General features: G+C 35.2%; 1 protein-coding gene across 2 annotated transcripts in view; it reads left to right on the top strand.

Annotated features, from left to right (window-relative positions):
• Positions 1-25,390, top strand: part of NBEA (neurobeachin) — a 560,398-nt gene that overhangs the window by 211,157 nt on the left and 323,851 nt on the right. For both annotated transcript variants that reach the window (XM_068419495.1, XM_068419505.1), the window contains exons 26-31: positions 881-1,061; positions 2,127-2,257; positions 3,546-3,653; positions 5,328-5,496; positions 6,899-6,994; positions 22,013-22,451. In XM_068419495.1, the coding sequence (XP_068275596.1) occupies positions 881-1,061; positions 2,127-2,257; positions 3,546-3,653; positions 5,328-5,496; positions 6,899-6,994; positions 22,013-22,451 (1,124 nt within the window). The remainder of the gene's footprint in view (positions 1-880; positions 1,062-2,126; positions 2,258-3,545; positions 3,654-5,327; positions 5,497-6,898; positions 6,995-22,012; positions 22,452-25,390) is intronic.

Genomic DNA, 25,390 nt, shown 5'->3' with positions numbered 1-25,390 from the left:
ATACGGACACAGTCAAGTACTAAATCCCATTTTCACTTTTGCCTAGCTCCAGAGGTAAATGTGTTTAAACAGATTTTTTTTTTTTTAATTAAACTTACTGTTTACTCACTTATCTGCACTGTTGGACACTTGAATGCATTTGAAAACATGACTCTGGGCATCTAGGTATCTTTTTGGAGAAAAACATGACCTGCTTTGAGATTTCAGAAATATTGAGCTCAGTCAACATTTTTCTGTGGATTCCCATTAAGGAGAGTCCAAAAAACTGGCCATTTTCTGGAAGATGTGAGCTGCACACCGTATAACTTACCATGTTTTTACTTCCCCCCTTTGCTGTCGTGAGGTAGTAAACATACTCTCTGATCTCCAGGAGAATTGGACTCTGTCAGGTTCCTCTATGGTATAAGCATTCCCAGGGAGAATCGATTCATGGAAACAGGGCAAAAGTGTTTGGTTTTTCCCACTCCACTCCTCACATTTACTTGTTTATCTAAAGAAACGTAAAAGCTATACGGGCAGTAATTACTTTCGTCTGTTACCTGTCAGTTTGCTTAGCCTATGGAACGTTGCACCCTTATATACGGTTCATTGTTTTACTAACTGGCTACTCTTTGTCTTTATGTAATTGCTAATAACTTTCTCATTTATATTAGACCTTTTCTCATCTATTGCAGCATTCAAATGTAAATAATTTTCTTACCCTTCATGCTGTCTTATTTTGAATTTCACTCAGTTTATGTTAATGGCAATAATAGGAGATTTTTAGAAACTTTTCAATGTATTTTTCATTACGCATAACAATTTAGATTTGTACATGTATGTGCTGTCTTTATATTTCAGTTGTGTTCAAACTGTTTAATTCAATTATCTCCTTTTAAAGACTGAATTGGAAAATATTGAAGTGACACAAGGAATGTCAGCAGAGACAGCAGTAACTTTTCTCAGCCGTCTGATGGCAATGGTTGATGTACTAGTATTTGCCAGTTCTCTAAATTTTAGTGAGATTGAAGCTGAAAAAAACATGTCTTCTGGAGGTCTCATGCGACAGTGCCTAAGGCTTGGTAAGTCAGCAGACAGTATGTATTAAATAATTACTTACAGATCAATGAGCTACAGATGGATCAAATAGTGACACATGTAGGAAAGGACTTGTACTGACTACGATGTGATAAAATAAAAATCCTGTTTATTATTGATTTGATACAGTTTTAAGGTTGATTCAATTTAGGCACAAGAATAAGTTAAAATGACATGTCTGAAATTATTCTTTCTTGTGTATTTCAAGATGTATATATTTTAGAGGAGTAAAAATATTAAAGATGAGTAAGTAAATGGAGAATTTTTTTTTCTTAAAACTGCTTTGCTGCCTACCTATTGCACGTTTCCTCATCCAAGTCTCCATCGATTTGGAAGACTACTTATAGGCTATATAAGATTAAAAATATGGGATGCATGTGCAGACTCTGTAGACCTTAACATATGTTACAACAGTCTGGCCCCTCTCTTCACTATTTACTATTTGTTATATACTGTTACAATTAATTTAGAAAATTTATGAATAATTCAGACTATTCTATATCACTTTATCCTTGTGAACATTAAATTTTGACTGTCATCTGATGTGATGTTCTGCTAATGTTATGTCTCACATACTTTTTCATCTCTCAAATGATGAATAATATTTGTACTCAGATTTTATCCTGTTATTATTCATACCACTTATTAGGTATTGATAATTATACTGCTTCCAGTATACAACCTGTGGTTTATTCTCAGTGATAAATTTTCATCAAATTCTAAACTACCACCTACTATTTTTTTCTATTTTAGCTGTACATTAAGTACTTTCAGATTTTACGTGTTGATAACCAATCGATAACATAGGAGAGTTCCAGTTCAAGGACTAGTAATTTTCAAATTTTAGTATAGTGATATAGCAGTTACATAAAACAGTTGTTCAACTAAAGAATGAAATTAAGAAGTCTCCATAATTCTTTCTTAATACGAACAGAGAGTCTAATGTGTTATTGACATATAAAACCAGATGTACAGACTGCTAATTGATGTTCTGCATATAATAATGAGAAAATATTCTAATTTGTAGCATTTTCGTAATTTCTTTTTAGTTTGTTGTGTGGCTGTGAGAAACTGCTTAGAATGTCGGCAAAGGCAGAGAGAGAGAGTGAACAAGACGTCATTAATCAGCAGTAAAACTCAAGACGCTCTTCAGGGTGTAACTGCGTCAGCGGCAACCAAGGTAAACCAGTCTTCAGTTACCAACAGTAATGACAAGTCTGTACTACTGCTTTATAGGATCAGAAAATAATTGTACCTGCCTTCTCAAATATTTGGCTAAAGTTTAGGTTTTTGCTATTAACTGGCTTAGTGTAAAAGTATGTGGGGAGGTTTATGTGAAACAAGAAAACGTTAATGCAGTAGTATGACTGGAGCAATTTTAAACAGCTTTTTCACTCTTCCTTGGTCTGCTTCAAAGAGCAAGTCCCCTTATTCACATCTGTCTTATATACGTGAATAGCTTTTTTAATCTGTCAGGGCACTTGCAGTTTTGATGAAATCCTTCAATCACATCTTTGTTGGTGGAACATCTGAGTCATGGTAACTTCAACAGACCTTTGCATGCATATTAGACATCAGTATTTTCCATCTGATTTTAGGAATTAAACTTGTTTAGTATCCAATTGCAGCTTAGTTTTTCCAGTTTCATTAATTCATTGTTCACCTTCTTTTTTTAAACTTGTCTACAGCTTTAAGACTTTGGGAGTCCTGAAATTAAAATTGCAAATTTAGCACAGCCCATGACTCAAATACAACACTTTGTATGATATAAAGGATTCCTTTCTTTGCTACTATATTTTCATTAATAAATTCAGTGGCTTTTCTTCTCTAAAGACTTTTTCAGATAGCATTTACAAACTCAACTCCTGTAACAATATTATTTCATTAAATCTCACAAAAATGTTACATTTCTCCACGTTATCACATTCACTGCAAAGCAAATGAGTACAAGGAGACTTTTAGGTGTTTAGCCATCATTCGTTAATACATTATCATTTTTAAAGGAAGCATACTACTCTATGCTTTTGTAATTATAGAAGTTATTCTGTGAGTAGTCTGTAATAATTATCAGTAAAATGATCAGAAACTGATTTTTTAAAATATTTCTGCTCATAATTTTTAAATTTAACACACATTAGAAATAATTTATTGTACTGCTATGAAACAACTGTAATCTGAAAGAACCTTTTGTGTGCAAAATATTATCTTAACTCTGGGAAGAGGTACAATTGTTCTGAGGTACTGGGAAGATGTAATAATTTATATCTAAATAGTTAGTATTAAGACAATAATTCAAAATATTACTTTATTTCTAGAACCCTTGTCCAAGTATTATGTTGGAAGTATAGTGGAAGTAAAAAAGCATCTAAGATTGACGCAATATCTAAAAAAGTCATCAAATTAAGGTTCTAACAGAAATGCTTTGATATTTGGGGGGAAAAAAAAATCTCACTACTTTTTATTTTTAGACTCCCCTTGAAAATGTCCCTGGCAATCTTTCTCCTATAAAAGACCCTGATAGGCTTCTTCAGGATGTTGATATTAATCGTCTACGAGCAGTTGTTTTTCGTGATGTGGTGAGTAATATGTGCTGTAATTCTTTCTTCTGCAAAATCATCACTTATATTTTAAAAGAGATTTTGATTGTACTGGAATTAGAAATATCCTTCTTGTGTTGCACTTCATATATTATCTGCAAACCATCTGCTCGTGGCTTTGTAACTACCGGACACTTTCTGCACTTTAAAATCATACTAGTAAGCTATTTGAGATTAGTAGCTAACTGTTTAACAGTCAGAGCCGATATTATATTAACCAAATAATCACACCCAGAATAAATCAAGACCTATGTTGATTAAAACTGTATTACTAAAGGTAATTTGTCAGCTATTTGTCCAACATGGGTAGGAGGAAGAATTATTATATGTTATATGTTATATATATTATATGTTATATATATATTATACAGAACTGCAGCAAATTGATTTGTAAAGACAATTTTTACTTCTGCTAAACATATATATACATTTACTGTACATAAATATATAAAAAATGTTTTTCAGATTTGTCTGCAACTGTTTTTAGCATAAAACTGCACCACAATGTGTTTGGTTTTGAAAGGAGTATAATAGGAATTATTATTAAATATATGCAAATAGATATGTTTAAACTTCTCCAACCTAAGTTTGAGTGGATTGAAGTGAAGACTGAACTTAGAAATAGCTTTAAAAAGAAGAAAGTAGAACTTGACACAAAAAAAATTATCTGTCAGAATGACCTGATCATCTTGAAAGGGCAAGATTGAATTTGGGTGGAGACCTTCTGTCACCTACTCTTTTCTTAACTAGAGGAGAAAGGAATAGGGGAAATATTCTTTCTGGTGTTTCTGTGAAAGAACTTAATAAGAGGATATCTAGTTATTTTAAGAATTGCAAAGACATGCAGCCAAATTAAGTAACACCCGGAAAACAAGGAAAGCAAGCACTGGACTTGTAACAGAAAATGCATACCTGTGGAATTGAGACAAGGTGAAACCACTATAGGAGTAGATAGAGGCTGAAGTCTTAATTCTACCATGTGGGTTTTACACCATAATAATAATAAAAGATACTTCAGTTGAACTACAGCAACTTAAGCTCAATCAGGATGATATCTAAGCCATAGATGTTAATTGCCATAGAACAGCAGACTACCTGGGGTGGAAGGAAAAGAAGGCAGCAAAGTTGTTGTGGTCCTGACATTTACTTAAATCAGAGCCCTGGAAAACTAGGATTGCTGTGACACTACTGTTGAAGGAGAAGTCAGAATATACGAGCTGGGATACATTGCTGGAAGAAAAACAGTGGTCGTAGCCCTCCTGCTTTTACATGCTACCAGAAGCTGTTATGCCTGCTAATCCATCTAGTGTTAGCTAGAAAAGCATCAGCAAGCTTAGTTTTCCCTCTCAGCAGTAGTACCCCTTACCTTCTTGCAGCAGGAGCTTTCAGGTCTCATCCTTGGGGCAGCAAAAGTCAGTTGCCCTTGCAGTTGAGAAGCCATGAAAGCACTCTTAGAGCAGAATCAGGCCTCTAGACTAAAAAGCCCATTGACTCCACAGTCACAGAGATTTGTGTAGTTGCCAAATTACTTGTAAGATTCAGAACAGATGTAACATTTCAGAAAGGTATTATTTATAAAGCGTTGTGATGACCTTGTGTGAAAATTCTATATAATGTCCAATATTATAATCTGTTCCTTTTTCTTCAACACAGGACGACAGCAAACAGGCTCAGTTCTTAGCTTTGGCAGTAGTCTACTTCATTTCCGTTCTGATGGTCTCCAAATACCGCGATATACTAGAACCACAACGAGAAACTGCAAGATCTGGGAGCCAGGCAGGTAGAAATATCAGACAAGAAATAAATTCACCAACAAGTACAGGTACATTTGTTTTCTTCAAATGACATTTTTCAGTTTGATATGCAAATTTTTATTAGAACTGTATTTATTTTACTACAAAGTATTTTTAGTGAACAGCTTAAGATCCTAATAGGAAATTACTTGCTACTTTCTTCCTCTATAATCACTTTGTTCTTTAACATACATTGGCAGATTTCAGTTATTCTGTATAGTTGCTTATAGGATATAACTAATTTTCATTTGCGTATTGCTTTTTTATGCCTTTTTTTCTTTAATTTGAAAATAATTATAAAGAAACAGAGTGCCTGATGGAGTTAAAGCTGTAAAGTACAAGACAGTTGATCAGCACAACTTCCTGAATCTGTTATTTGTTAGTAAGAATGGATATCTTTAACTCTATACTATGAAACGTATAAACAGCAAACACAGCTGTTTGCCCATGTGAACTCCCTTTTGTCTGAATGAGGAGGTTTTTGCAAGGGTAGTGGTGGAGTACTTTCTTGGATTCCTGCTGTGTTGGTGCCTGCATTTAAAAGCCTATGGAAACAATATAATAAAAAGGAAGCATTTCTATTGCCTTCTTTGACTGAACTGTTTGTGATTTTTATTAGTAGTAGTGGTTTTAACTAGCATGTGTTCTTCAGCTTTAGAGGGAGGGAGATTGTTAGCTGTCAGAACCCGTCAGAAATTAGGGATCCAAACTTTACCCCGCTTTATTTCAAATATTTTACACTGTCAGTTCAGTAGGTTTTTTCAAGTCTGATTGGATTGATTATAACTCTACCTTCTGTGTTATAAGAGCTGAAAACAGTAACTGAATTTGTCCATGAAGCTCTTTATATATGTTTTTCTTCCTGTATTGATTTTTAATTACTTTCTTCATTTAGGGAGTTGCTAATTTTAATTCTTCATAGAATTTATCTTCCAATTTGTGTCATATTTACATTTAGTCATTATTTTCTGATTCATCGTGATGTTTTAATTTACTACTTACACATAATTTTTAAAGTCCATGTGCTTGTAGGCCTTCCATTTTAAATATAATACATGAACATAGTCAATTATGAGAAATCATTTTTTTCTGTGCCTTCCTGTTTATATGTTATGTTATATGAAACTGTTAGTTTCAGTGAACTATTTTACCCATGATTGTCTTGTTTGTGTGCGTGTGTATATATATCTCTATCTGTGTCTTTTTTCCCATGAATGTTGCTCTTGAAGTGCCCAAATAATAGGTATGCTGTTTCCTATCTCTTGATACAGAACTTGTTTTCTTCCTTTAGAAATGCTTTTTTTTTTTTTGGTTGATAATACGATATTTGCATGTTTCAATGAGATAGGATATCCGTCATGGATCCACAGTGGATCAGGCCACACATGAATACTAGCTGGCTCACATTTGATTCCATGATTTTCTCCACAGTTGTGGTCATACCATCTATCCCTCACCCAAGTTTGAACCATGGATTCCTTGCCAAGTTAATTCCAGAGCAGAGCTTTGCCCACTCATTTTACAAAGGTAATATTAACATCATCTCCTAACCTGTTTGGGTGTTCTTATTTAATGTAATGTAATTCAAGAGCTAACTGTGATGTAATTGTTGATAAGTAAATATACGCCTCAGGTTACATGGAGATCAGACCTGATGATACCTTTAAAACTTCAACTTCCTGCCTACATTTCTCTAGGAAATCTCTTTCCCACTTTTAATACCATTTATTAACTTTACTTATTATGAAATAAAATAAAATAATAAAAAAAAAAAGCAGTCAGGAGGAGGGAATGGATTTCAAATGCTTTTGCTTTGTGGTCATTCTGCTACAATACTAGGCCCATAAAAAAAAATCAGGCCTGTTTTAAAAATATCGCATACCACATAAAGTATGTAGTACTTTTGTAGTATTCCCTTTCCCCATATCTTTTCCTGTTCTTTTGCCTTCTTCCTTTCTCGCTTTTTTTCTTGCCTTCTTGATGGTATGTAAACCTCTGATATTGTATGTATTGTGAATTATTTTATGCCTGTTAGTTTATGTGCTGTGCTGTGCTTCTCTTGAAGAAAACTGCTTTTGTGACCATAGCAACTATTACATGTTTTGGGCCTGATTTGTTTTGTTTGTTTGTTTGTTTTAATAGACATTATATAACGTAGGGAATATGTTTTTCAGATGTCATTACTTGAAAAAGAGGGTTACCTGAGTGTAACTTTAGTCAAGTTTGCATGTACATGTCCCCATTTATTTGCATGCACTGTACTGCAAATACAGAAATGTGAAATAGGTTAAAAAATTTAATCTGATGAAAATGTTCTTGGTATAATTTTGAAAAATCTCAATGGATAAAAGGATTGATTTATGAAAATCCTAAGAGATTTAAAATTGCATCCTGTTTATAAAGAACAGAAATAGTTAACTTCTTACTTTAGTAATAATGCAACTTATGTTTATCATACGCTGTTTTGGGAGCATTATGTTAAAATACTCATTACATCAACTTAAACTATCACTATGTTAATCTGACATTTCTTAAACTTTGGTGTCTGCATGTATTTATATTATGAATTGTTTTAAATTCTAACAACTAGTAAGCAAGGGTTTGTGATTTTGATTAATAAGACTATTGTCTGCCATACAAAGCAAAAAAAAATATTTTGGATCATTCAATTTGCTGATGTAATATTCTTTGTTGTGACATAGTTGCATTTTTATGATTTAATCCATTGTTGATAAAAAAAAGGAATCATTTGCTCTCAGTTCAGAAGAGTACTACAGTACTATGTGGTACTACAGAATAAACCCCTAAAACTTCATTAAATAATGCTTTCTCATCTTTTTTTTTTTTGCATTTAGAGCATGTTTCTGTGTATCAGGCATAGGATATTTTATTTTTAACCACCTTTGCTTGAAAATTGGGATTGGTTAGACTGCCTCAAAACACAGTTATTTAAAGACATTTTAATTTTTGTTAAATTAAATACAATAAAAATAAATTATGCAACATAAATGAGATTTTATATTGCTATTTGTACAAAGCTTGACATTTGATATAATGGGTGGCAAAAGGAGGGGAAAAACAGTTTTTCTTCTTATCCACATATAGTACGTGGATAAAATATATGTAACGAAAGCAGAAAAAAAGTTTAAGAAGAAATGGAGGCAGCCATACAAACCCACCAAAATATTTCAGATAAAGTGTTTTTAAGAATTGTCTCTTCTATATTATTGTCTATAGTACTTGTTTTACCTTGAGTTCAAGTAAAATATAGGTTTGTTTTTAAAATAGTTCAATAGAGCTATAGTAAAAGTGTGAGCAGGATACAAAAGAAAAGTGTTTTGGCTTTAGAACCAAATTTGGAATAAAGGAAATATTGAATGTAGCTAGTTATTTTATTGTGGTTATCATCACATCATTCAAGGTTTTAACTCTGTGAAGTCTCCGCCTCTTATACCTAACTGCTTCACCCATTAGAGAAGAAAAATATTTCTGCTTTTTATATTCTGAACCCAGTTCCTCAGTTTTGAACAATATTAGCAGGAAATGAAATGAAAATAAATTGCTAACACTGTCAGAAAAGCCTAAAGGCAAAACCTATTTTGTCATTTCAAGAATCTTTTGTTCAAGTGGCTAAGCCAATTGGTTGTCTTTTGGTGATTTGACATGCTTTCAGATGCTGGCAGCAAGCATGTAATATTTGAATATTATTTTAAATGTTAAGATATTTTAACATATTATAGAGTGGTTTAACATAGCATTTAAAAGTAAATACATATTTTTAAAGCAAAATCCTATTTATTCAAAAATGGATAAAAATTTAGTTGTTACATGGAAGCAAAGCCTCTGTATTTTATTCATTCCACATGACACTAAGTGAATGTAAAGGATTTTTTCTTTGTCAGTCCCATTCAATATAGCAAATTGTATCATTATTGTTAGAACTGTACAAGACTTCTTTGGGACAGATCTCTATGAATTAAGGGAGAGAGATTGGCTGCTTGAAAGAAATCTATTTTTAGTAGATGGAATCTAATTATCTGACTAGGAAACTTGTGGGGGGAAGGGTAAGAATAGGAGCAGGAACATTACTGGTATTTAAGTAAGATGCTGATTTTATTCTTAGTGATTCTTCTTTTTTTTCTTCACATGGGACAATACCTTTAGTTAAAATATATTTAAGGCTATGTGAGACCCTACTTGTTTCAGGCACATTACAGTATGTGATTGGTGTGTGCTTCTTATGAGTAACTACAGCTGGTGTCAAGTGCAGGTTACAGGCATTTCAAACATCATTGTACTTGTTATGAAACTTTTAGGTTCTCATATACAATGTTGACCTTTGCCTAGTTTATTGATGATATTATATACAAATAAATGTAGTATTGAAATAAAAGACGTTAAAATGTACTTTGCGGGGATATATATTCTACCTTTACTTACAAATGTTTGTAGGTGGTAAAATAAGGATTTAATGTTTCTTTTACTGTTAGTGAAATATTGTTCACAAGCTATATGTTATCTCATGGTGCTTAAAGGAGAAAGGGCACACCCAGGAAGGAATAAAATAAACTGATGGTGCTCATGACTACCATTTAACAATAAAAATGTTTATTTCTTTATAATGTTCTATAGTTCTGTATTTTTTTCTTTCTAAGCTGATCCATGGGGAGGAGAAAAGAGTGTCTCTATCTGTAGATTTACTCCTTGTCATAAGTTTGTCACAAATGCTTGGGTTTCTCCTACTAGTTTCTGATAACCTTAAAGGGTCTGTAGTACTTCTAAAATAGTCTGTGCTTAGTCAGACAAAGCAGAACTTGCAAAGTGAAAAGAAAGTGGCCTCTCTTTTCAGTTTAGGTCATAGGTAGTACTACTCTTTGGAGTAATTTGTTATCACAGTCTCAAGGAAGATAGCACATCAGAGCTATTCTCTTGCATCTGAAGAATGTCTGAGAAACAGAGTCCTACAAAAGTAAGTGTTGCCAGACTTCTTTCTGTTCACAATACCAAAGAATTAGAATGAGTTGGACTTTTGGGACGTCAGATGGCTCAGTTTCCCTGTAGTTGTGAAGATTTCAAAATGGAGACTTTAAACCAAGAATTATTTAAATGGAAGAACCTGTCAAGTGGTCTAAAAAGTTGCCAGGCCTACAGACCTTTTGGTTCATCGGATTTCTTCAGCTGACTGTGATGAAGAGTTCTTCAACATAAATAAAATATGGAGTTGTAGTGAAGATGGGGAATAGCATTAAAAATGTCTTTGCCAGAAGAGGAGAGTTGCTTTCACCTGACTAGTCAAAGATGATAGCAACATTCTTTATCATTCTCACTGTCTCTGTGACTGTGGGTATTGCAATATGACCAAAAGCTCTGTACTAGATTTTCAGTTTTTATCTCGAAATCATCAGTCATATGTGAGTTGTACTTTCTGGAAAATATCAGTAGTGAATCAATGTCTGAGCTAGTCATCCCAGACTCCCGTTGTAACAGGTGGAGAGAAGTTAGGGGACATGTAGGGTACAATTCATCTGGCCTGCTTTAGAGATCTACTTAAAAGAGAGATAAATTGGGCACTAGAAATCCCTTTTCTTTCCATTCTCTATAGATGTCGTTGTAGATGTCTGCCTTGGTCAGATTAATCGTGACTGCTTTGACTAGGCTTAACTGAACTCTAGACACAAAACTTGCTTTATGACAAAAGCTGGCATGAAATTCTTTGATCTCAGGCGCTTAATCCAGTCCAATTACATGTGTCTTAGTAATATACCCATCCTAGAGTTAGCTATAATTTGTTACATACATGTTCATAGATACATATTCTGCATTAGGAGTACTACATGTATATGGTTTGAAAGTAGGAACTTTATATCCGTCTAAACAATTACATAATGTCTTTAGCCTAATGATTGGCAGGCATGTTCCCTTTGTACCTGGCATCTAATAAATCTGAGCAATGCATATCATTGTCCCTCCAATAGCCCCTTACTTCTTCTCTACTTGTCTAACAGTGTGCAACGCCACTAATCTACACTTCCCTCTATTGTAAAGTATTTTTAAATACCGATTTGTTTTGTTTTGTGGTTGAGGGGATTTTCAGTTTTGTTTTTTTGTTTTATAAGTATTCAAGTCTCCTTTTTTGCCTGCTGAGTACTTGAGATCCTCGAAGGAAACTGTTTCTTGCAGTTTGAAGTACTAGCAAACTCTATACAAATCTTTGCCTTTCATCTTTAGCAACATCTACAAAGGTTTATTTGAGAAATGCTTGCTGTGTTGTATTTAGTAAGGAAGCAGTACTAGAGCTTAATCTCTACTCATGGTGATGGGACATGATTTCAAGTCCTTTGAAAAGCTTCCTTTAAAATTCATTAGGATGAAGATAGTCCCAGTAAGTCTCTGTTATGTCTGCAAGGTGTGGAAGTCAAGGCTGAAAAATTAAGAGTAGCCCTTTCATAGAATCATAGAATCATTTTGGTTGGAAAAGACCTATAATATAAGATCATCAAGTCCAACCATTAACCTAGCACTGCCAAGTCCACCACTAAACCATGTCCCTAAGCACCACATCTACACGTCTTTTAAATACCTCCAGGGATGGTGACTCCACCACTTCCCTGGGCAGGCTGCCAATGCTTGACAACCCTCGTGGTGAAGAAATTTTGTCCTAATATCCAATCTAAACCTCCCTTGGTGCAACTTGAGGCCATTTCCTCTCATCCTATCACTTATTACCTGGGAGAAGAGACCTACACCCACCTCGCCACAACCTCCTTTGTAGCTGTAGAGAGTGATAAGGTCTCCCCTCAGCCTCCCCTTTTACAGGCTAAACAACTCCAGTTCCCTCAGTCACTCCTCAGAAGACTTGTGCTCTAGATCATTCCCCAGCTTTGTTGCCCTTCTTTGGACTCACTCCAACACCTCAGTGTCTTTCTTGCAGTGAGGCCCAAAACTGAACACAGTATTCGAGGTGCAGCCTCACCAATGCTGAGTACAGGGGGATGATCACTTCCCTAGGTCTCTTACCAGATAGAGGGTAATCAGTACATACGTTGAGAGCCAAAATATCTTGTCATTGGAATAAGACACAAGAGAAATAGAGGAGCATGGTATCTTCTGTTAATAGTAACTAATCAGCCTTATTATATAAAACCAAGTAGCCTCTTTAAATTACAGCTACGAATTTGAAGTAGTTTTAGCTATGGTGGTCAGGATTACTTAAGATGAGTTTTATCAGTTCTGATCATTATTGAAGTTATCCTTGCTTACCTTGAAGGTTTATTGGACTACTGTTTCTTTCTACAGTGCTTCCACGTCTCCAGCAGTGGAAAAGTGTGAATAATCTTTTTTTATACTTCAGCTGGCAGCCTGTTAGTTACTGAGAACACAATTAATGTTCACCAAATAATGGAAAGATATTTTCAATTGAAAATTGATGTTTCTACTTAGCATTATTCAGGAGTGTTTTGGAAATGAAAGCATTGCAACAATGCAATTCACCTTATGTTGTGGGAGGAAAATCAGTATGTAGCTTATCACATTTTATCAAAAATGGATAGGCTTTTCAAATCCCTTGATATCGCTGTCTGTAGTTTTCCCAAAGCACAGTAAATGAACAGATTTCTTAAAGGTATGTGCTGTGGACGGACTGAAAGCTAGTTTTCTTGGCATAACAAACCATATTTAAATGTTGCAGAAATAGCTTTTTTTTCTTTGAAGACAAGTGAAGCATCAAGTTTTTCTGATCTCATAGATATACAGTACTCTGGGTATTGTACATTGCTACACTGTTGTTTGTATTCCTAATATAATAACATAGAGATTTCCAGCCTATTTTTAAAATAAATATTTTGCGTAAGGGTAGCAGTCTAACTGCTTTTGCCTCTACAAAATCCTGACAAAATTCATGGCTCCATCTTCCTCAAAATGTAGTTGTACATATGTTTTCAGGAAACTGAGTGAAATGTTATAAGGGACATGGATGATAATCATGAGAATCATAAAAGTAAAATTCTACTGAATTTCTGCCTGCTGCTCAGAATTACCATATTGCTTTTCTGATTAAGTATATGCTGCCTATTCCATCTGCCTCTGAGAGTACGTATATTTGAAGATCATGGGTTAGTAATAAATAAATCTTGATCTAATATTTACTGCCCTTCACCAACTACTTAAGGCATCAGAAGAGAGGTTTGCACATATATTTCATTATTAATTTATCAATCTTTATGTTTGCATGAAGCTGTTGAAATTTTTTTTTAAAGTAACAATAATTATTTTCATTTGTTTGTACAAATTACAGATGTTTTAAAAGTTCTTTGATTTTTCAAACTAGAGCTTAATATAAAACATTTTTAGTATAAGTTTCATCATATCTACGGAACATACTCTGTGCTTCACTGTTAACTTTTGTGGCCGGATGGTGTAACCTAGGGGACAGATTTTTTTTTTTATATTACTTTTGCAAGAAATGTCTAATCACAAAAAAAAAAATCGTCTTTCTTTTTCATTATGTGTTTTTTGAGTTTGCACAAAACAAACATAAAAAATAAATAAAAAAAACAGAAACTGACAAAAACTATGGAAATTCACCTAGAAAAAAATACATATTACCGTATTGTTCCTAATTTGTATTTGGTTTTTGTTTCAAATGTAAACAGCTGTTTTTAGACTGTGAAGTTGACATTTCTTTAATACATTTTCTTGAATTTGACATTTTCTTAAGTTTATTTTATCTTAAGTCTTGTTTAGTTAATGCCTTGGTAATGTATTGTTTTAGGACTGCTGGCATTTTGTTTGGCAACCAGGTAATCAATCAGACTGATGTACAAATGTCTAATCTGTCAAGCAATGAGTAAAAGAGGTTTTATTAGTAAGGAAGAATCAGGACATAAAGACATTGCCTAAATAGATCAAGAGTTATGTGTGTCATTTGTGGCTCTTTTAATACTCTTTCTTTGGTCAAGGTAGAAGGAGTTGCCCTGTGTGCCTGCCTGAGTCCGGGAGTGATTGTGGGGAAAGAAGCAAATGATAAAACTTTTGAGGAATTTGAGCAAATAGAAGCAATTTCCAGTGAGCAAAAAGAGAAGACATACTTAGAGATGTCCAGCTGCGAAAAATGGATGAAAACTCTGTCCTTTGCCATGCAGGCTCTTCATCACTCCCCAACCGTGATTTCCCCACCCTAAGTCTCTCCTGGTCCATTTCTCTCCCATTTCAGAGCATCTCTGTTTTTCTTGTTCCAGAGCTACATCCTCCTCACAAGTCCACTCTGGTTAAAGGGAAACTGCCAACCATTTGTCTTAAATCTCCTGTTTCAAGGTCTGTGCCCTTCCGATTGCCAAGCCACCCCAGAGTCTTTCATATCTGACCTTTCCCAGTGCCCCAGTTTTCAGCTGTGCTCCCTCTGCCCTCAGCTGTTCATGTTGGAGCCCTGGGGTATCCCCACTTGTGTCTTTCACTCTTCCCAGACAAATGCTAAGTCAATTAAGCTTAGTCTGATTTATCAGCATGAATAACAATCTCAAAAAACTACCTAAATCCAATGCTTTAACTCATTTTTAAAACATCAAGCAAGCTAAATGAATAAAGGTTTAAAAGTCCAATTTGCTTTTTGTAAATCAAAGGAAAATAAATTCAGAACAGATATAATGAAGAAATTTTTTACAAGGAGAGTGGCGAAACACTGGAACAGGTTGCCCAGATTGGTGCTAGATGCCCCATCCCTGGAAACATTCAAGGTCAGGTTGGACAGGACTCCGAGCAACCTGATCTAGTTGAAGATGTCCTCCATTGCAGGGGGGTTGGACTAGATGGCCTTTAAAGGTCCCTTCCAACCCAAACCATTCTATGATTCTGTGCTGCTGTGGCATACGCTCTACTTCTGCCTCTTCATGTGCACAATTACTGGCGTTCTGTTAGACGGAAATGCTATGACACAGTATAAATTTCCATTGAAACTCCATTCTTGGTTAATCCTTTCAAGGTACTTTTAAATCAGATCCTTATTACTCTTTGATTCTGTCCCTTAGTTTCTCATCTCAGTTTAATTGTGCTGCTTCTCATACATGAATTTTTTCACTCTCTCTTTATAGCCTAGAGCATGGGAATTGATTAGTTGACTCTGCCACCTATGGAGGAAGCTATAATATCACTGCCTGGTTGGATTGAAAGCATTTTCAGCTTGTAGTGTACTGTCCCTGAAAGTTTGTAGAATACTACAAAGGGATCTATAAAAGGCAGCTAATGAGGTTATTATCAATGCTGTAAGATAGCTACACAGAAAACAGCTCATAAATTTTCCAGTGCATGTGCACACTGAAAGCTGGCAGCAACTCCTATAGCAAGATTGCCCCAAACCTTCTGTTACCAAATGTTGCTCTATTGTTTGCAGCAGAAATTTGACAAAGATTTGGGATGGTGTGAGTTTCAAATAAATTTCCAGCTGTACTGTAAGAAGTTAAAAATAATAATTTTCATACTTTTTTTACTTTTGAATATTTTCAGCTGACTTTTATCTAGTAAGGGGTTTTAATCAAATGAAAAAGAAAAAAAGGGATTAGGAATATACACAAAATTTTTCCATTTTTAATAGTAAATAAATACTAAAAGCAGAATATTTTGTGTTGTCTTTTTTTTTTTTGTAAATGAAAAAATGTATATGTTTACCACAGCATTAAATATCTCATTATTTAGGTAATAAACATGGGATTTTTTTTGTATTTTTAGTCTTTTGGAAGTAGTGCAAGAACTAGTTAGGTAACTCAGTAGGTTAAAACAATTACAATACACTTCATAAATCACAAGAAAACAAGATATTTTAGGGAAGGAGTGTGACGGATGAGGTCACTAGATATGCAATATGTCATTTAGTTAACTTAAGCCCATATTTTTCCCATAATGTAGTAGATGAACTCATTAGTTACAATGAAAAACAGTAAGAAGGAGGCATGTGGCTTCCAACTGCGTGTTTCTGACAGGTTTAAGATCACTAGGTCTAGTAATGTTTCTGCTTTGTCTACTGACATGGCCTTGTGCTGCAGAAAACTGATGAGGTTTGCTAAAAGTTTGCAGGCTTATTGTCACAATGTTATAACAAAGACAGATGCAATCAGTTATATTTTTGCTTCCATTCATGTTTATAATTTTGCTAAGTTGTTTTAAGTGTTTTGGATTTTTATAAAAGAATATGCATTACCAGTTTAAGATTTTTAGTAAATAACATTATGAATCAGTATTCAGTCCTGATTCTTTATTCCTGAATTCTGAAGGATACAGAAGTGCTATGACACCATATAAATGAACATAGAATAAAACTTTTGGATATGCAGTATTGTAACTAAAATTGGTTGGTTTTTGTGACCTATGCTCAGGAGTTTATAATTTACCTAAAATTGTACTAATAATAATGCTGATGCCGAAGGTCTTACAATATGTCTTTTCAAACATATTTATCTGAATTTCACAAATACTAAATTACTAGTATTCTTATTTGAGAGACAATTATTAATTAGTTTTATCTGTTCTGAATGTATTTTCTTTTGATTCACAAAAGGTAAATTGGACCTTTTAAACCCTTATTCACATTTAGCTTGCGTGATGTATTAAAAATGAGAGTTAAAGCATTGTATTTAAGTAGTTTTCTGAGATTGTCATTTGTGATGATAAACCAGACTGAGCTTAATGGACTTAGTGCAGTGTATTCATATAGATACTGGAGACACAATAAGAAAAGTAAAGATACACGTCTGGTTTCTGTGGAAATTAAGTATCGATACACTTAACTGTATATAGGTCTGGAAGGAGGATCTGGGGAACTACAGGTCTGTTATTCTGACCTCAGTGCCAGGGAAGGTGATGGAGCAGATCATCTTGAGTGCCATCATGCGGCACGTACAGGACAACCAGGTGATCAGGCCCAGTCAACATGGGTTTCTGAAAGGCAGGTCCTGCTTAACTAACCTGATCTCCTTCTATGACAAGGTGACCCACTTACTGGATGAGGGAAAGGCTGTGGATGTTGTCTACCTGGACTTCAGTAAAGCCTTTGACACTCTTACACACAGCATTCTCTTGGAGAAGAAACTGACTGCTCATGGCATGGAAGGGCGTACGCTTTGCTGGGTAAAAAAATGGCTGGATGGCCAGGCCCAAAGAGTTGTGGTGAATGGAGTTAAATCCAGCTGGCGGCTGGTCACAAGTGGTGTTCCCCAGGGCTCAGTATTGGGGACGGTTCTCTTTAATATCTTTATCAATGATCTGGATGAGGGGATCGAGTGCACCCTCAGTAAGTTTGCAGACAACACCCAGTTGGGTGGGAGTGTTGATCTGCTTGAGAGTAGGAAGGCTCTGCAGAGGGATCTCGGCAGGCTGGATCGATGGGCCAAGGCCAGCTGTATGAGCTTCAACAAGGCCAAGTGTCAGGTCCTGCACTTGGGTCACAACAACCCCATGCACCGCTACAGGCTTGGGGAAGAGTGGCTGGAAAGCTGCCTGGTGGAAAAGGACCTGGGGGTGTTGATCGATGGCTGGCTGAATATGAGCCAGCAGTGTGCCCAGGTGGCCAAAAAGGTCAGCAGCATCCTGGCTTGTATCAGAAAAAGTGTGGCCAGCAGGACTAGGGAGGTGATCGTTCCCCTGTATTCAGCACTGGTGAGGCCACACCTCAAATACTGTGTTCAGTTTTGGGTCCCTCACTACAAGAAAGACATTGAGGTGTTGGATGGAGAGTGTCCAAAGAAGGGCAACGAAGCTGGTTAAGGGTTTAGAGCACAAGTGTTATGAGGAGCATCTGAGGGAACTGGAGTTGTTTAGCCTGTAAAAGGGGAGGCTGAGGGGAGACCTTATCGCTCTCTACAATTACCTGAAAGGAGGTTGTAGTGAGGCGGATATCAGTCTCCGAGGTAAGAAGCGATAGGACGAGAGGAAACAGCCTCAACTTGTGCCAGGGGAGGTTTAGATTGGATATTAGGAAAAAATCCTTCACCACAGGCGTTGTCAAACACTGGAACAGGCTGCCCAAAGAAGTGGTTGAGTCACCGCCCCTGGAGGTATTTAAGAGACGTGTAGATGTGGTGCTTAGGGACATGGTTTAGTGGTGGACTTGGCAGTGCTAGGTTAATGGTTGGACTTGATGATCTTAAAGGTCTTTTCCAACCAAAATGATTCTATGATTCTATATAGAATAACTTCTCTTGATAGTTTTTCCTAAATCATTTTAATTAGTGTCATGTATTGTATAGTATGTCATACCTAAATTCTAGATCAACAAATTTAATTTTAAACTTCAAATAGTGCAATCCTCTAGGCATTTTATTCTCATATGCATACGAAGGATTACAAGGCACCTGCAGAGTAATTAATTACAGTCCTTTTTACAGAATCTTGAAATTAGTTCTGATTTCTGAACTTGCTACTCTAACTGGAAGGCTATTCCAGAACCTTAATTCCATAATGCTGGCTGTCACTTCTCAATCTAAATGTATTCCTGGTGAGTTTGTACTCATTTTTTTTCGTGCCAACTCTTCCATTTAGTTTAAATCCTTTTTCTGGAGTTCGCATGCTGAAAATATAGTAGCTGATGTATACCGTCTCAGTATTGGTTTGGCCAGACTGTATCAGCCAAACTCTATTTTTCTGCAACAGTCGATCACTGTGGATCTCCATAGTAGCACTTCCATCTTCCTCAAATATAACAGCATACACAATATTCCATAATGAACCCTACCAAAGCCTTCTCTACTGCCATTACTACTTAATCCTTGCAGGAGCTATTTCTTCAGAAAAGTTTGGAATCTCATTTGCCTTTTCCATGGCAGTGTTGTATTGGCAACTGAATTGTTACCAGTGATTGATGTATCCAGGTCGTTCTCCTCAGTCATTTCCAGTTGGTGAATACCAGTTATAATGGGAATCTCTGTGTTAGTCACTGGATGCATAGCTTTTCACTATTAAATGTAATTGCAATTCTGTTATAATACCTTCTTATAATCATCCTTCTGTGCATTAATTGTACTTTGTAATTATGACACCAGCAAATTTCACCAGAATGTTTTTACTTTTTCACCTGAAAACTTTATTAAAATTTTAAATAACTCCCATGGTAGTTTTCCTCAGTCTGATGATTTCTCTTTTGAAACTATTTGATGGCTCCTCGTTAGCCAGTTTGTTTTCCCAGATTCTATTAATTTCCAGGCTCTCCTGACTAAATTACTATCTGTTGTGACAGCCCCAGCTTTACTGAATTTTATTACATTGGCCCTTATTTTCTTTGAACAATAAATATTAAAAAAGCTCTTTTAGCAAAGCCATTTTGTAATCTGTCTCGTTCCATTCAATTACTATTCTTTACTCCAAAATAAATCCTGAAATATTGCTTGCTGTTGAAGGCTTGTAGTTGTCCAGATAACTTTTTCCCCTTTCTTAAAAAGGAAACTATGTGTGGGTTTCTCTGGTCGGATGTTGCTATCTCCACTTACCTGTTTGGCAAAAGTACTTGCTACTAGACCAATAATTTCATAGTCTGTTTCTTTCAAAATTGGCTTGGAGTCAGTTCACTCCTGTGATTTTAATACATTAAAATCTTTCTTCTGGTTTAGCTAGGGTATTTGAATTTCCACAACTGCATTTCCATTAGATGTCCTGTCTTAGTTTTGTGTTCAGCATTGTTGACCTTAATGAGAATTGAGGTTAGGTGTACACTAACTTCACCACACAGTGGACTGTCATCTTTTCTCAGTGTCCTCTTTTCATTTACATAATAATGGAGCCTTATGCTATTTTACTTACAATACATTACAAGGGCAACAATCTGCTTGACTAGCAATCCAGTCCTGCTCTCCCTTTCAGTTGAGAAATGTTGTCTTTGTACGGATGAAGTTTGAAGAAACAGACAAGCAGAAAATTCATTAGGATCATTCTGTGGATCAGATGTCCTTCTGTGCCAAATATAGGCAGTACTAAGTAGATATGGATTTTTTTACTTCCTGAGCCAGCAGATGCTAAGTGCATTTTATGCAGCTCATAAATCCAGTTTCTACTTCCTGCTTCAAAAAGCAGGGCTCATATCTATTTGATAAGATGTGTTTAAGGCACTTAGGAGAAAGAGAAGAAGGAAGTGGCTTCAGCGTTTATGGCTGTTAAAAGAAGAAAAAAATACTCCTTATATGGGGTTATCCTGCTTTGTATTTTTAAAAGCCTCTTCTGTTCTATCTATATCTATTTATTAATACTTGTACATATGAAGAAGTTTACACTACCATTAGTGGAAACACATAAATAGTCTCATATAGAATTTATTATGTGCACATGCATACATGCACATTTATACCCATGTGGTAAATATGTAGATATTTTACACCTGACTGTATCAAACAATTGGTAATAAGTTAGGTGACTGTTGTTAAAGTTACATTGCTGAAGCACATTTTGTGTGGAATATGCAGAAGGGCAGAGCTTCATCTAAGTATGTTGCAAAATATTTTCCATAGTATCTGAACTGCTATATCAGAACCATCAAAAAAAAAAAGTGTTCCCATTTCATGCATACGCCAGCTAAATTTTACCATCAAGACAAGTGATCCGATGAGAATAAAGTAGCTTGAAAAGGAATTAAAAAATCAGTTTGAGTGCAAGTTTTTTGTCATTAAAAATAGCCACAGTCTGTTGCTTTAAAAAAATGTAACCAAAAAGATGAATATGGAAGTTATTCACAACTCTAGCTAACTTTTCACTAAGAATAGCAAATTATTCTTATTTAATGAAGTTGTTGTGTCTGTTTCACTGAAGTAATTAATAGAGGTACACTTTTCTCGGTTACAAGATGCTGTAGAGTCTGTTTCAATCTGGAAATGTTCCAAACTCAACAGATTTCACTTGCCTGTCTCTGTGAAGCTGTGTTTATTTTATTCTTAATATTTGCCTGAAAGAATTACAGAATTTTACCTTTTGTGGGGAAGGGGGAGTTATCTAAAGAATCAACAGTAACACTTGTTTTTTTTCATTCATGTGTGAACAAACTTGTATTCAATATAATAATATGTGTGTAAAAAATGAGTATAATACACAATTTAAACAAAAGACAAAGCAAACAAAAGGTCTAGCAGTTTTCTTTTGAATGCAAGCTTAATATTTGTTGATAGCAATAAAAATACTAAATTTTATAGTAATTCTAAAGCAAAAGTGATTGCATTTTTCTCTTCCAGTAGTCTCACAGATCATAAAGATATGCAGCCAATAGGTTATAATTTTTAATGTTGTTTTTGCTGGCTGTATTTTGCTATTTAATTACTGTGTGAGTAGTGGGCTTTAATTTCTAAATGTCACTTGAGCTTGCATAATGCAACTTTGGGCTCCCTCTTCCAAGCCTTTATATATATGCCAAACAGCTGTTGAAAGCGAAATGTTTTGTATGTAAAATGAGTTTTTAAGGTTTAAATTACTAAGATTTGTGGGCTTTCTAAGACATTTCTGTCTTGTAAAGCCTTATGATCATATTTGTAGGAAAAAAATCAAACTAAGTTATTAATATTGTTCATAATCTCTATTTCACTGCAGAGACACCAACTGTATTTCCAGAAAATATCAAAGATAAAGAAACCCCGACACCAGTTGAAGATATTCAGCTGGAAAGCTCTATTCCTCATACAGATTCTGGAATTGGAGATGAACAGATGCCCAGTATTTTGAATGGGACAGACTTGGAGACCAGCACAGGCCCTGATGCTATGAGCGAGCTGTTGTCTACTTTGTCTTCGGAAGTGAAGAAATCTCAGGAGAGCTTAACAGAAAGCCCCAGTGAAATCCTGAAACCTGCATCATCGATATCCAGTATCAGCCAAAGTAAAGGCATCAATGTCAAGGAAATACTGAAAAGTCTTGTGGCAGCCCCTGTTGAAATTGCAGAGTGTGGTCCGGATCCGATCCCTTACCCAGATCCTGCGCTGAAGAGAGAAGCTCAGGCTATTCTTCCCATGCAGTTTCACTCATTTGACAGGTATATGGCTGGGTTCGTTATTTTATATTGATGTAATTCAGAAGTGTGAAGAATGTCTTTTTTTTTTAGACATGGTTATTCTTCTCTTGATTTGTATTAGACTACGTTAAAAAACAGCTGCATTGCTTCTCCTTTTCTGTGTTACCAAAATGGACTGTACTGTATAGAAAAAAGTAATTCACCTTGTTTTTCTCTGTCAGCAGTGAATAAAACTCTATCGGGTACTTGGAAACAAGTCTGTGTAAAGAAATATTTTTGCAATAAAATTTTTTTCCTTTAGAACAGCATTTTAGTGAGGAGGAGGGGTAATATCTGCTGATATAAAACAGACTGTGCAGATATTCAGTTTATTCTTTCAAAGGCTTAAATCTTAATTGGATCCATCATTGCACTGTTTTCTGGTACTGAAATGCTTCGACCATGGCAAATAGTTTGCATGGTCATGGTAGAAGCCAGTTTCCTTTTAGGTCTTTAAACAGCAAATACACTCAAAAGTTAGTGTTTAAAAATAAACTGCTGACATTTCCACAAAGAGTCTTTTGTTTCTCTTTTTAGAGCTTCTAATGAATATACTTTTCTTTAAATGTCCAGTCCATCTCAGTTATCCTGAACGTACACGTTGTTATAAGATGTGCGACTGACAACATCCTTCCAGAAGGGTAACCTGATCCGTTGTGGGTTCAGTGTTAACCTGTGCAAAGAGCTAACTATTACGAGTGTTGGTATGGTTACATTTTCCAGTATGACAAGATCCCTGCAGTTTCTATGTAAAAATGTTTTAAAAAAGTAAAAAATGGAATCAGGACTTAACTCAAAGATATGGTAAAGCATCTCTCAAAATTTTAAGCAAAGTTGTAGAAATATGTTAGTTCATCATGCAGGTACAAGCATTAAAATTCTGGAGGAAATAAAAACTGAAACAAGAAAACGGCTATGTTGTGATTTACGAGAAAAATCCATCTGCATTTGCCTGCAAAAATCTCAGAAATGTCTTCATTAAAGTCTTAAGAAAAACAATATGCAATCAATGTTTTCAGCATAATGTAAACAGTAAAATGCAAGAAGATACATGAGAATTTTAGAATAAAAGTGAAGAAGCACTTTTTAATTATGAATTCCATGGAAAAGCTGGTGCCTTTTTGTCTGTGTATATATATTAGTACTGAGGCTGCTTTTCTGATATAATTCAATAAACAGTAAGATAGCATCTGTTGTAACAAAGAAGATTGGATCAAGATAGCAAAAGTTAAATGTGAATATATTTTCATAGATCATAGAATGGTTTCGGTTGGAAGGGACCTTAAAGATCATCTAGTTCCAACCCCTCTGCCACAGGCAGGGACGCCTTTCCACTAGATCAGGTTGCTCAAAGCCTCATCCAACCTGGCCTTAAACACTGACAGGGAGGGGGCATCCACAACTTCACTGTATCACTTTCTAATAATATTTTAGGTCTTAAGGCCATTCCAGAGAAAGGTCATTTAGCAACTATTTCATTAAGAGGATATTTTTTTGTTCATCAGTCTGCATGTTTCGATTTTAGAGTGATTTCAGTGTGAAGTGAAAAATATTTTTTTTCCTATACAGTTAGGAATTCTTCATATTCCAGAATGCATTCTTGTATGTTAAGCAGTACAAAAATTTGTGCTATGTGTAGAATTAATAGCACTTAACTGTAAACACCAAAAGGTTACTTTAGTTGAACCTATTCAGGTAAATTTCTACCCGGGTCAATTAAGAAAAATGCTTCATTCAGAGGGTTGTTGTTAATTCACAAAATGCTGGACACCTAAATTAAAATGGAACATATCACCTCATGAGATGTCTTTGTCATCATTAGAAGGAACTTAACATCAAGATGGTTGAAGAGATGAGTTTTATTCTGCGTTTCTAAATTATAGTTTTATAAGAAAGCACTGAAAACTCTAAAGGGCTGCAGTAATTTGGCCATAACCTGTATTTAATGTGAGCACCTCCATTGCATTCTTCGTGCAACAATGTGACCACTTGTACATTTTGAACATCATTAGTAGTAGTAGCTAATTCAGAATTATGGCATTATTTTAGAGGTGCTTCATGTCTGGAGCTTACAGATTTTGATAGGTATTTCATACTTAATAAGTTTGCTTAGGAGCTAGAGGCTTTAGTGATTTCTTTTTTCCCTGTCCTGTTACCCCCCTGACCAAGTTGTGATTCCATTATTTCCTGTACAAAGTGTACAGCTGTGTTTGTATCTTGGTAGCATACGTTGTACCATGTCAGCCTTTGGCACTGTTTACTTCTTCAGAAAAAAAAAAAAGTGGTAATGGTTGAAGTTTAGTCAAAAGAAGGCAAATTTACATAAATTTTGTTGGGATAATTTGTTTCTTTTAAATAGATTATCCTGCTGTCTGATTTCGGTGAGTGGGGTAGATCATGCTTTTTAATATAACCAACAACTATGAAGGGAAAATTGGCAAGTTCAGGCAGGTCCCAGCAGATCAGGAAGTGTTAAAATCTTTCCTCCAACTAAAGAGATGTTATTGAACTGTGGGTATCTTGATAGAAATGCTGATGATCTTAGCCCACAGGAGCTCAACTGGCTGGTTGCACCTCATGGCTGCATTACTGAATGATGACTACTGTTCAGGAAAATACTTCTCTGTGCAGTTTGCTCATACTTTCAGAATGCTTACTTGACCACTGCGGCAATCTTTGGAGACAAAAGATGGGTGGTGGTGTTGCTTTTCTTTTTCAAATTACAAAGGAGGAGCAGATTCAGATCTGGACCCTATGACTTTTCATGGCAGGTGAAACAAAGGTTAGAGGGGAGAAGCCTTGAACAGTATATTGAAATAATATTAGAATTAATTCAAATATTAATTGAGAAAGCAACATGAATTTTAGCTTGTGGTGGTGTATGAACATTTTGTGTTGCCTATAGTATTCCAGTTATCATA

This window comes from Nyctibius grandis, chromosome 2, assembly GCF_013368605.1.
Source record: "Nyctibius grandis isolate bNycGra1 chromosome 2, bNycGra1.pri, whole genome shotgun sequence".
Lineage (NCBI taxonomy): Eukaryota > Metazoa > Chordata > Aves > Nyctibiiformes > Nyctibiidae > Nyctibius > Nyctibius grandis.
This window is presented reverse-complemented; position numbering and strand designations above follow the sequence as displayed.